Source organism: Hirundo rustica, chromosome 5 (genome assembly GCF_015227805.2).
Source record: "Hirundo rustica isolate bHirRus1 chromosome 5, bHirRus1.pri.v3, whole genome shotgun sequence".
Taxonomy (NCBI): domain Eukaryota; kingdom Metazoa; phylum Chordata; class Aves; order Passeriformes; family Hirundinidae; genus Hirundo; species Hirundo rustica.
In genome coordinates, this window is record NC_053454.1 from 44,318,310 (window position 1) to 44,331,755 (window position 13,446).

At 33.6% G+C, this 13,446-nt stretch overlaps 1 protein-coding gene across 3 annotated transcripts in view; it reads right to left on the reverse strand.

Moving 5' to 3' along the window:
* Nucleotides 1–13,446, reverse strand: part of FSTL5 (follistatin like 5) — a 423,037-nt gene that overhangs the window by 104,791 nt on the left and 304,800 nt on the right. For all 3 annotated transcript variants that reach the window (XM_058420632.1, XM_040065515.2, XM_040065517.2), the window contains exon 6: nucleotides 12,737–12,857. In XM_058420632.1, coding sequence (XP_058276615.1) covers nucleotides 12,737–12,857 — 121 coding nt within the window. The remainder of the gene's footprint in view (nucleotides 1–12,736; nucleotides 12,858–13,446) is intronic.

Here is a 13,446-nt window from a genome sequence, read left to right on the forward strand (position 1 = left end):
TATTTGCACATGACTAGTTCAAGTAAAATCATTTTATCTAAATGCTAGGAATTAGCATAAATATTTTCAAGTAATTTTACTAGTATAGATCCAAATTTAATGCTCCTGTTTATTGCGAATACAGATGATGAACACCACTACTGCACATTTGTTGTTGCCTAAAATGAAACATTTAAAGTGCTTCAATCTATGAAGTATTTCTGTAACTAATCAATAATGAAATGGGAATTCTAAGAGGAGAGTTGACAGTCCTGGTAATTCACAGTTTTATGCATGAAGCTCTCAGTTTATAAATGTAATAATTTACCAATTTTATTTATTGTGTACTTTCATTTCACTTTCAAAGTTCAGGGCTTTTTTCCCAGAAGGGTAATAGAATTTCTAAACATTTAATATCTCTGGACCTGACCTGAGTTTTATAATAACCAAATTTTGTAAAAACCATCTCTTCATATAGATCTGTCAGGAGAATGAGAAGCAAGTATTTTAAAACAGTAATTCAGGATTAAATTAGCTGAACTATGAATGGGGTTAGAAAGCCTAAAGCATAGCAGAACTACTATTTTTCCGCATAAAAAGAAGGGGTCCAAGCAACTGTTATTCAATAGTTCCCTGAAATAATCAGACTAGAGTTATGAAGCAGCTCCTCACAGAAATCTTTAACATAGAAACAAGAATAAATGAAAGCAGTTTTAGTTTGAAAGATTCTGAAAAATCTATCACCTGGTTGAAGTGTCTATCTACATTTAGAGGGGAAAAAGAAAGCAAGCAGAACTCAAGGTAGGCTCTGTTACCTGACTGTACCGAGGCTTCTCATTTTTGTTATTCGCTGAGGAGAGTTTTACTCCTCTTAAGACCAGGTGTTTGTGCAAAGGACCAAGACTTTACGTTGACCTCAGTGACATATTCTGAGAACAAGGACTGGATATTCTACTCTCAGCTTTGCAAATCTGGTTTGTTTTCCCAAGATCAAGGCAGGCAATGGGCTTTGCATCTAAGATCTTGAATTATGCTGGCAGGTCTTTTACGAAGTAAAGTCACCAGCCAAGTTGCACCTGGACCTCCAATGAAACTCACATTGTTCAGCATCATCCAGGAGAAGTGGAAAGAAAATAAAGTGATCAATTTTTCAGGGACAGAATTTCTTGAGAACAACTTATGAGGTAGTTTAGTTAGCAAACATGAAAGCTGATTTGCTTAAAGATCTCACCTATGATACTGGCATGCCAAATGCAACATAACTAATTTAGTATTGAAAGTATTGCATGAAGGAAATTTAAAAGTGCCAGACTTTGTTTACAGAATGATAGGCTCTCAACTAGCATTGCTCAGGTGTTGAGGACACAGGCTTTATAGTACACTCTGCAGTTTTATGAAATGTCTACTCATTCCTGGCAATATGACAACAAAAGGAATTACTAGGTAAAGATTGGTACTCAGAAAAAAAAAAAATCCTATGGCACTATATAAATCCATGTTGCATGAGCAATATTCTTTTCAGAATGGAAAAGAGACTACTACAAAGATACATCAGGAACTAAAAGAAAACACACAAACAAACACAACAAAACAGTTTCAGAGAAAAGAAATATGGAATAATTGTTCATGGTTTCATATCATACAAAGCTTAATGAACTCACCAGGAGGTGTGCATAATGATGAAAAAAAAATAGCACTTGTATCCAGGACACATTATATTGTGTCTCTGAAACAGAATACTGTAGATGTTAATTCCACATGGGTCCAAAAAGTAAACAAACCTATGAGTGAGGCATCCATCAAGAGCTATTAAAGACAGGCAGCCTCTGAGAAAAAAAATCACTAAGAAATAGAAAATACTTTAAAAGAAACTTATATGCTTTTGCTTATTTAGCAATCTTCCATAAGCACTCTTACAACGATGATACTGCAGTAGATGCACGTTTGTTCAAACCCAGAAATGTTAACATGTGTATATTGTTACTCAAAGTAGACATTAACTCGACAATTCATGAGAAAGAACACACATTAATCTTTGTTTAGCATCAAATATTTCTTAAATAGACTACTCAGGAAGTTTTAAAACACTATTAAAATTCCCTCCAAGAAATAAATTTCTACCACATGTCTTAGTTTGGAAGAATTATAATCATAATGCAAAACAAATTTTTAAAAAATTACACTTTCTCCATTTATTCATGACTGAGTGGCAAATGGATTACTTGTTGGATGCCTACCATCTTAGGCAATCAGGTTCCCAATTCTTATACAGAAAGAAGGCTTATGTGGTTTTGTTCTTTAGATCTGCACTACTTTGCATCTTCTTTTTAGACCTCTTTTGACACAATATTGCACTATGGAAACCTCTGCTTCATAGCCTTTGTATGACACATTATTTTTTACTACAGACAAAATTTCATTTCCATATAAATCACTTGCTAACCTACTTAAGATAAGATTTGACACTCTGCAAGCATGATGTGTTTAGAAAACCAGCTTGAGAATCTACTGACAATTTAATTCTGGATATAACAAAGGCACACAGATATTTTGTTAACCTGTTTACTCATTTCCTTTGGTAGAAAATGCTTAGGTTTTCTTGTTGGGGGTTTGGGAGAAGACTGGGGTTTTTTTAATATCCAACAGCAAGTTTGGGCACTTTTTTAATACCCAACAGCATCCATAATACATTTAGAAAACTACAAAGATGTTTTTAGGCTGTAGATAGTATGATAGAATCATTTAGATTGGAAAAGACCTATAAAATCATCATTTCCATTTTTAATCCAGCACTGATGAGTCCATACTAAACCATGTCCCTAAGTGTCACATCCAAACATCTCAGATAATATTCATCCAGCTAAATAAGGGCTGCAGTCACTAGAGGAAGTGGAATAAGACAATTTAATCTATTCCATGATAGACAATTTTATCAAATATATGTAACCCATACATACACAAATATTCCTACTGAATTCGGCTCACATGTAACTCTTTAATGAAACATAAATAATACTATATGTAATTATGAGTTGTTTATTTCTGAATATTTGGAAAGCCAGGATGAGAAGCAATTAGTCTCACAGTTTACAATATCACAGACCACTACAATAGGTGTAACTGGAGTAGTTAGTATTCTTTCTGCCCTACCCATACAGCAGTCAATATTTATACCGAGTTTTAGCAGCTTAAATTCTAGTGTGACAAGCTCCTTAACTCTACACAGATAAAATATTCTTAGCAGTGACAGTGTATTAGAAGCTACCTACAAACACTTAGAGGTCTGTCCTATACTAACCAGACAAATGCTTGATGACAAGAGATTAAGACTTATTGAAATAAAAAATTTAAAAACTCAAACAGAATTTTAAAAAAAACCATTGTTTTTCATGTATGTATTAAAACATACCAAGAGGTTCTATTGTTACTAGATTGAAGTGATCCTAATCTCCTGAGTTAAATAACAGCATGCAAATTACATTTTCCTTCATTCAATACATACCTTCAGAAAATGAAGCTAGTCAGAAATAACAATTTATCATGATGGAATTGTTTTATCCACTTTGTGAATGTACTGAAACAATTAGCATTTTCTAATATACTAGGAACTGATAAAAAGTAGACCAATAAGATTAATAGATGTGTTAAAGAACAATATTCTGCCTTAAAAAAAAATAAACCTTAACATATTTTTTGAAGTGAATGTATTTTCAAATTCTTCTGGGATGCCAAGATCAATTTATTTTTATTTAAAATGTAATTAATTGAAAATTTTAATATTGAAAAAATATTTTCTCCAATTTTTTTTGACACATTCAATAAAATATTTCCTTTACTGTGTACTTCAGTTAGCAAAAAATGCATATGTAATAAGATAGTTGTATGCAAAAGCATACAATATTAAAAAAAAATCACACTATGGAATCACTATATTAATGAGAAAAAAATATACCAAACTCAAAAACTATGGAGATATGGTACAATAAAACTTTTAATAGTCCTATTATTTTGAGAAATTAAGTTAGGAATGAAATTTCCTGAAATAATAAACTTTACTGGAACCTAATACACTATGAGACATGAAGGGAACTAAAAGGGTTTCTTCTCCAATACATTTCTTTGAAATGCAGCAATTTCTCCTTACTGTAAGTAATGGATATTTGAGAGTGTTTAACAAAAAAACTTCAAAGTGCAATGTAATGCACTTTTCTTTAAGGTCTAGTGAGAAAAGCTTACAAGTTTTGCAAAATTGGAATTATTCTTTTTCTATTAACTTCATTTACAAAATTTTCAAATTATTTTAACAAAATCTGGTACAAAATTGTGTCTGCAGACTTTCTTTTACACTGGAAATGCCAGACATTCTTAAGAAACCTAGATGTCTAAGGAATTACTAAAAACCTTCTATGTTCTTCTAATGCTTTTTTTAAAAAAAAAATATTTACCCAAATTTGAGAAAAAAAGCAAAGAAAGCAGAGTAGAAGAGTTACAAAATACCCAGAACCAAGGGCCTCTAAAAAACCCCCCAATCACCACCAACAAAACCAAGCAAAACCAAAACCAACCAAACAATCAAACAAACAAACAAGAAAATAAAACCCACAAACCCCAAACAATAAATCAGCAAACCAAAAAGAATAAAAACCCAAACCCAAAAAAGTTCGGAAGAAAATTACTAAGCAATGCTTTTCTAAAATGAACATTAGTGCTTGATATTTAAAAAGCACCAGTAGGCAAAAAAAAAACCCAACAAAACAACAAATAGATAAATCAAACTGATTTCTTACTAAATATTACTTTATGAGATATTAATATTCATGATAGTTCCAGATGAGTAATTCTGCCTTGAAGTAGAGATACCTAATGTTCTAGCTTTTAGATTAGCTGGCGATTGTCTCCTTTAATGCCCAGTCATTGCCCTTTATGTTCTGATAGCATCTTTCTTCTCTCCACCTCATCCCCGTTAAGAAGAAAGAGAGCTTCCTTTAAATAGTTGATAAAGGAAACTAATTATAAATTATAATTTTTAGTTTTCTTGGAATTTCCTTAAAACATCTACAGAAGGCTTTTGTGGATGTTGGAATGTCAGTCATAGCCTCATCTTATAGTACACTGCCCTGCAGAGACGAAAATAGTCTCATAATTCACAATGTAACATACATTTTAGCAACAATGCTAGAACTCGCCACAGATAACTGATTCCTGAGAAATAAGCAAGAGATCAGTTACTGAGGTACTTCACCAACCATGTGTACTTTGCTAGTCAAATATATGCAATTGTTTGGTGTTAACTTTTTTCTCACCATTCTTCAGAACAAGCTCACTGGAAGGCATTCAAGAAAGACTTCAGTCTTTGGCATTTCGAGTCAGTAACAAATGCAAGTCAATCTCAACCAATCCTCTTGTCTGAAACAAAGCTACTATAACTAAGGTGTTTTGTTCCAGTCCTCACCCTCTGCAATCCTGTATTTCACAGTGCTATCTCTAGTGACTTACATCACAAAGCAGGCAAAAGCTTCCAAGTAAATGCACTGATAGAATTAGAGATCAGCAGAGTTCAAGGTTCATAAAGAAAATCTCCTAATTTCTTCAGAATGATGCCCTGTGAAATATTACTTTTATTTACGAATGCAAACCTATAGTGGCCTTAAATTTGTTACTTGATTCCCCTAAAACATGAAGAAAAATCCGTTGATATCAAAATGAATTGATTTAGTGGCATGTGAGAAATTTCAGGCACACTATTTCAATCCATGAAACAATATTTAAAACCCTGGTTATTTCCTTGTTTCTGATGATCAGTTTAAAGTTCTGTCCACTCAATAGAAGAGGGTATATTTTCTTCCAGCTGAGATTCTCTAGACTGAAAATACATATAGCACAGGTAAGGATTTGAGAGATAGATCAGGTTGAGCAAAAAAATATTACCATAAAATCCAATAGCTTTTGCTCTGTATGATGTTAACTGGTGTTTTCAGAGGCTAGTAGTGAAATATAACACCCTCTGGAAGAATCTAATATGCTCAAATTGTTGCTGAAAATAAATTAATGGTAGCAGGAGACAGAATAATACCCCTTCCTCCCTCGGAAAATGTTTTCTCTACTATTTGTTAACATGTTTTACTATTGAAGACTCATCACAGTCGAAAATCTCTGACTCAGATTACACACTAAATGCAATATTTGGGACATATTGAATTAATTTGAAATATAAATTACATAAGGGTTTTTTTGAGTTAGCCTTTGTGGACTTCAGCTTAAGGAATCCAGTGTCTCATTTGTTTCATTAACTAATTCAGCATAGGCCTTTTTAAAATTTAGATTTTATTGTAGGGTTGGTTGGTTATTTTTTATTTCTGGTCTATTTTGCTTCAGAAACAAAGACTCATATTTCAAAAAAGAATTTCTGAACATGCACCTGTAATTATTGCATTTGACAACTTAAAACAGAAGTAGAGCTATTATAATGAAAGCAGTGATGTTTCAGAACATTTTTTCAGGACAGAGAATGCAGTAACTAAGCATATGTGTCCATAATGGCCACTGCATTTATAGGAACTTCTGTCTGCCAGCTTTCCACAAGATTCAAGACACAACAAAGCACTGATTTAGACAGTCATACGGCCTCAAATTTTCTCCTAAAAGGTGAGCCCAAAGAAAGTTCTGTAATTTTGGATCAGATCAAAAACTACTGTAATATCTGCTGCTACTGGAAGTATATAAATCACTTCATACAAATACTTCAGCAACAAGGAGTGCTTGAAACCCAAGTTTGATATCTGTGACCTGAATTTCATTTCAAAACTGAAGGTACTTTTAAATATATACAGCCATCAAGAATACTAACAACAGAAATCAATTCTGAAAGACTTTTTTTTTTTTTTTTCCTGCTTTTTTTGCAGGATGTGAATTGTTACATAGAGCAGTTAGTTCAATTATGTACAATAAATTTGGGGTTTATATTAACTGTATTCAATCAGTTTTATTTATAAATGTCTAAATTAGCATCATTCTTTCCACTGAAATTACAAAGGGAAATGCTCACATATACATCTGCTGAGTGATCCAACAGAATAATTTATTACTATTTATTTGCTTCTGGTATGCCTTGAGTTATTACAGCCCACCATGAAGGCCACTTAAAGTACCTGCTTTGAAATTTTGTTTTATATGGGAGGAAAACAAGTAAGATTATTTATTTTAGAAAAGAACATTAGAAGAAAAACAAAAAGAGACAACATTTATAGCAAACACAAAATTATCTTGATACCAAAGGAAACACTAACCAAAGAAAGAAAACCCTTGAAAAATAAAGGAACCACACTGGTTGAGATTTAGCTTATAGAACATATAAATTGTATAAAATGTCTATCCCTTTTTAGCTTTTGTTAAGCCCCTTCATCTCAGGGTTTTGCCTGCCCTTTCAGAAAAATTTAAAAGTATCCTTCCCTGTCTAAAACTTGTTTGCTGACAAAAAATTCTTTAGCTTGGAACCAGCTGAGGAAGGAATACAGAAAAGAAAAACAAAACACTAAGATGGAACTGAATCACTTTTAGGGTATAATTTTACATTATGTGGCCAAAGCAGTGGAGGACTGAATTCTCTGATTCCTTCAGCCCCAAGCTCCCAAAAGCTAGCTAAAGCTAAACTTTCTGTTTTATCCACTTGTGTTAGAGGAAGCAATTTTTCAGGTTCCTCTCTGCACACACTATTGATGTAGTTAAATTGTTACAGAATATAGCAGACAAACAATTAGGAGATAGATGATACAGCACCAAAAATTACCCGTCATAATATGAGGGAAAGCAGCCTATAGCAGCAGAAAACCCCATTGGTCTTGCCAACAGGTCAAATCTTACAGAAGCCAGTAAGGACCTTCATCTGCTGTGAAGCTTAGCAGAAAAATTCAAGGCTGGGAGCACCTTCTCACACATATTCTTTGTTCATTACTGCCTCAGCATCTGACCTTCTGAAGGAGGAAAGGGATTTTTTTTTTTATTCCACTGCACATAGTTATTTACATTTGGCTGGCCAGTCTAATGTGTATCCATTTTGTCAGATAAAATGAGACTGTCAAAAGCAAATCTCAGAATACAAGCAAGCATATATATGTATGTATGTAGAGATACAGAATTATGTGCATATTAACACCTTTAAAACAGCCTATGCGTCATCTTTGCCCTTAAGGTGGTTCCTTTTCTACTGCTGGAGTTAAAAATAGAATTGCTGGTATTTGTGAGGAAAATTTCTAATTAAGTATGCCAATGAAAAAAAATCCTACCTGCAAATGCTAATGACACAAGACTGATAATTAATTCCAAATATAAGCATTCATATTTAAATAAAATGCCATTGCTTTTTTTTTTTTTTTTAATAAATGACTGTAATAGAGTAGCTTGTTCAACACCATAGTGAAGATGATTTTTAATTATATGTTCAAAATCTTACCCAAGTGTTTTTAAATACTATTTGAAATCACAGTTGGAAAAGTGCCTACTAGTATTATGCTCGATTATCACTATCCCCTTTTTAGGCCAAGGCTGAGGACACAAATTTTCTTTATGCCTTCTCTCACACCTTCTCCAGCCTTGTAATTTCTTCTCCCAAAGTTTGTCTATGCTTAATAGAGAATGCTGATGGACAATTACCTTTAGAAAAGGAGATCTTTTTAACGTTGATCAAATTCAAATATGACTTAAAGGATATTTTGTTAACTATTATACATTTTATATTTTAGCAGTGCTAGGTACAAATTGGCTTGAAAAGAACCCTTGTGATCTTGCCATGCATAAAAACTGTGCTGCTGTGGCCCGTAATCCCTGACCAACCTCAATCACCTTGCATTTCTGTGCTCATATGACTCCGATTTCTGTTAAACAAATGAAGGATAAACAACATCACCTTTGAATTCTGTGTGGAAGCTTTGAATAGGATCATTTTCACTGATCATCACAATGCCAAATTTTCTTCGCTGCCATTTTGAGTGAATAAAGGTCGGTAACACATATTCTAGCCAGTTGCACAAATTTCAATGAGAACTTGACATTTCTCAAATCCACCTCTTCACTACAATTAGGGATAGAGACAATTCCACTGGGAATAGCAGGTATTAAAATGAGATTAGGTTCCATATATACATTAAAATGGTAAATATAAAGGAATGAAAAAACCATGAAAAACACACTGTCAAGTTCAATTGATGAGATCATGCAAGAGGTCAAAAATTCTAGAAGCACTTTTTTTTAATTTAAATTAATGGTTAAGTCTTTTAAATGTCTTGAAATAACAAATAACACCATAATATTTTAGAAGACAATCCCTTGAAAATACCATTACTCAGTTATAATCTTTCACTCATTAGACATTTGTGAAAATAATTTAAAAAAAAAACTTTCCTGTTTTGCTTTCTATTTGTTCTAGATGCTTGAAAGTGTCTAAGATGGTAAAAAAATATCTTTTTCATATTGTAAAATGGGATAATTTAAAAGTTATAACATATAATCACAATGTGACATAATAAGAAAAAGAATAAATCATTGCTCTATAAAAACATAGAAAGTAAACTTTAAATTATTAAGTACTTAAAGAAAACCCTGGAAAATAACCAGGTTTATTTCTATATGGAATAAATATTTGCCACCTTCCTATGTCACTTTATTGAAGAAAATGTAAATGTTTAATTATTTTGTAGGTGGATGCTTAATGGAAGAGATATTTTTTTGTAGACTAGTGTGTGGAAGATGTGTTGTGAGTGCTTCTTGTATACATTTCCATACATGGATCTGGTTCCATGTTTATATTAATTCTCTGTATCCTGGTAAATCCAGACTTGGCACTACTAGCAACATCTCAAAAGCTTTGCCATAGGCAAACAACACAGGCCTCTGGAGAGGGGTGGTCACGTTTCCTTTACCTGGGGTTGGCACGGCTTGTGTGGAGAGCTTGGCTTCAGCTTTGTATCATATTGCTTAGCCAATAAGAGCACTAGTCTAGTAACCAGGTGCCACATTCAATCTGGTTTTGTTTTGCTTAGCTTAGTATACTTTTATAGCATTATATAATTTTTGTTAATGCTGGTGAGATAGGCCAGACTGAATTCAAACTATCTTGAGATAAAATGAAATGTAACTACAGTTAATCTTCAAATTAATTTCAAGAGTATTTTTTTAATCTTCATTACAGAGCCTAATACTATGTCACATTTCTTTGGCTTTCTGGGCACACAACATACAATGAAGTAGCAGTTGGTTATAGGTTTTATTTTTGAATTTGTAATGAATACATCTAAATTTTGTTAATGATATAGAAAAATGAATCTCAAGAAATCATCATCCGAGATAGCCTTATAGTTTTAAACAGGGTCTTCTCCACTACTCTGCTGCAACAAAGAAACCTCAATCATTCCTAATCTTACATAATCTAATGTTTTCATTAACATTCATATTAAGGCAATGCTTAACATACCATATGGAAATTATTTTCATTATTCAAGACTCCATTAAAAATGCATAATGGAAAGCTATTCTTATGTCTGGAGTTTTACAACTACAAAAAATAATCCCTCAGAGACACATCAAAGTCTTATTTGGAAGAACAATGTTATGCTTCCACTAATACAATGTTTGCAAAAATAGTGCTAATGCTTTAAACATGCCTTTAACCTTCTTGGATTACTGTATATGACAAAGGTTTCTATATCAATTTCTATATGCATGCACTTAATCAGTATCCAAAAGTACATCTAGCCATATAATCATAGCTAATGTGTGTGGAGTCCCTAAAGCCAATTGAAATAACGCCTGGGTTTTGGCCTTGGAAGACACGCTGTAATTCTACCCCTGTCTCTTTCTCCCTAATACCCAAATTCTCCTGGTTTCTTCTTTCCTTGTTAATCCATTGGTTGTGGGACTGTGCTGACCAGACCTGTCTTCCCTATAGGACACTGACCTTTCCTGCCCTAAGTTCCGCCCCTGTGCCACAAGGTTACTGGATGCTGTAAATCATACTTAAGCCTGAGCAAGGCACATGGTCATCCCTTCTTTGCACTGGATTCCCTTTGGCACCTGGAATAAACCTTGCTGGAACTTGATCTTATGCAAAGGACCTTCTTGCCTCTCTTTTGCTGAGCTAGCCCTGCAGCAAGTGTGGATGTAAGAACTCAACTGCCTGCCCCAGTTGCTTCAAGCAGCCTTTCCACTAGAGATGTTGATTGGGGCTCAAGCAGAGGCTTCACTCCTGAAAGACACACTGTTACAAACGCGTGTGTTTCTACAGATGCTATATAATTCTGTATATTTTTGTAAGCCAAACTTGTATCACAATCTTTAAAAAAGAAATTAAGGTATTTCCTAGTGATCTGCTGCTGAATTAAATTATCTCACCATCACAATGTTTTAATATCTCCCATTTTCTTCCTCCGCCTTATTTCTTGGCTGTGCTCACACTTCTTTTGCATGAGTTGTGGTCTGACCCTTCACTTAATCAATTCAGGTCACACAACATGATTGAGGTGGGATGTGGAGGGTGAATATTTTTCTGCTGACTTAGTAACTCAGAGGAGAGACTGTGACTGTTAGGACACTGCAAGAAAGGCAGTCAGATAACCTTAGGAAGCAAGATCGAGTTATTTTTAGGAGCACCAAGTAATTTGTTCAGCTAAGCTGCATCACAAAATCACACTTTCGGAAAGACTAAGAGAAATAAAAATCTAATTCAATGGTCGGAACTAAAATACTTTCAGGCAGTCTGTCTTGATAATTCATTTCATGTTTATTCTTCTTGCTTTCCACGCAGCTATTTTTTCTTCTAATATCAATTCATTACTTTACAGTTTAAAATTTTATGCAGTTTTTTATTCCTTTTACAATTGATATTACCTAAAGCATCTGAGTGCTTATCTGCCGAAAGGTAAAGTATAAGAAGAGTAAAGCAACAACCTGTAATTATTCAAAATGAAGACACATTAATGGACTAGTCAATATATAATAAGTAATTATAAAAAGAATTTAGGACAAACCTGATCTTCTGCGCTGCCATGTTACTGAGTTTGGAACAACAGCTTTTAAAAGCAAAGCCAGATTTCAAGATTGAATCTCAAATTTGAGGCAGATAAGAGTGAAAAATCATCAATTCTTATCTGGATATAACAAAATGTACGGATATTACCTTTAATGTAGTGTATAAAAGTTCTTAACATCTTGCTTCTCTCTGCTAACCCAGTGGTTTGGTCAAGATGTTTGTTTGCACTACACACATTTGTCCCAAGACCCCTTTGGCATTCAAAGAACAAATACCTTGCAAAACGACACCACAAATCTTTATCTCCTTCCGAGTCCTGTGAAGCCATAAGCCACCTAATAGAATTGGTAGATTTCTTGACGGGTTTGTCCAAAATGCTCCTATCAGCACTCATAAACAAAGGGTGTGGAGAGGTATTTCGGTTCCATTGATTATGTTGTGGTCAGTGACCACACTACTTGCCACTTGCACACAACACAGACTTATCACTACACGTTGGCATCAAGAAAGATTATCCATGAATTCTCCATTACCAAAATCCTTCATAAATCTAGAAACTACTGGGTATCATTGATTTCTGCTAAAAAGTTTTCTGCTCTTTCACGACTATTAAACTGCACTAATTTAAGTATATCATACAGACGTTTCAGGCTTCAAAAGTCAAAGAAACACCATTTAGAAAAACAAAGCAAGATAGAGAAAATAAGACTCAAGGAACAGGCTAATCTCGATACTTACGAAAAGCTCTATAGAATTCTTCCAGAGCTAGGTGCTTGTCACCATTATAATCATCGTATTTCAGCAAATCGAACACAGAGCAGTCAGAGAGTTCCTTGCCAAGCTCATCTCGTTTTATTACCTGACAAGAAAATTATAACCATGAAATTACATTTGAGCTCTTAGAGTTCTCTGGTATAATTAATTGTTTCTAATAATCATTTAATAGATCATTTTAAGGTTGCTGTGGGGCAATGAACTGCAACTGTGTAAAGTCAGGGATTTCCAGTTACTTTGTAATTATTTATTACACTTTTAAAAGTTAATACCTTTAGGACAGACTCTCTGAAATTACACAAAAGTTTTGTAGAATATACACAGCATATATATATATATATATATATATATATAATGGAGAAAGACTGAAGCACTATAAAGACACTGAAAATTTAAAGCTGATTTTACTTTATATGTACAAGAATGGTGATTAAGAAACATTCAAATACACCTAAAATATTAATTTCCCAAGTATAAATGGCATAATGTCTTTTTCCTTTAATTTCTAACCACAGGAACCAAATGCAAACACTTTCAAAAATAGCTAATATAAACTCTTACTACCCTACAAATTCTATCAAGTCCTCACAGGCTTTTGACAAGCCTATTACCTTACCAAAACCTGTTACGTAAGTAGCTGACCTGAAAAGGCTCCTGTTTTGCAATGCGAACAC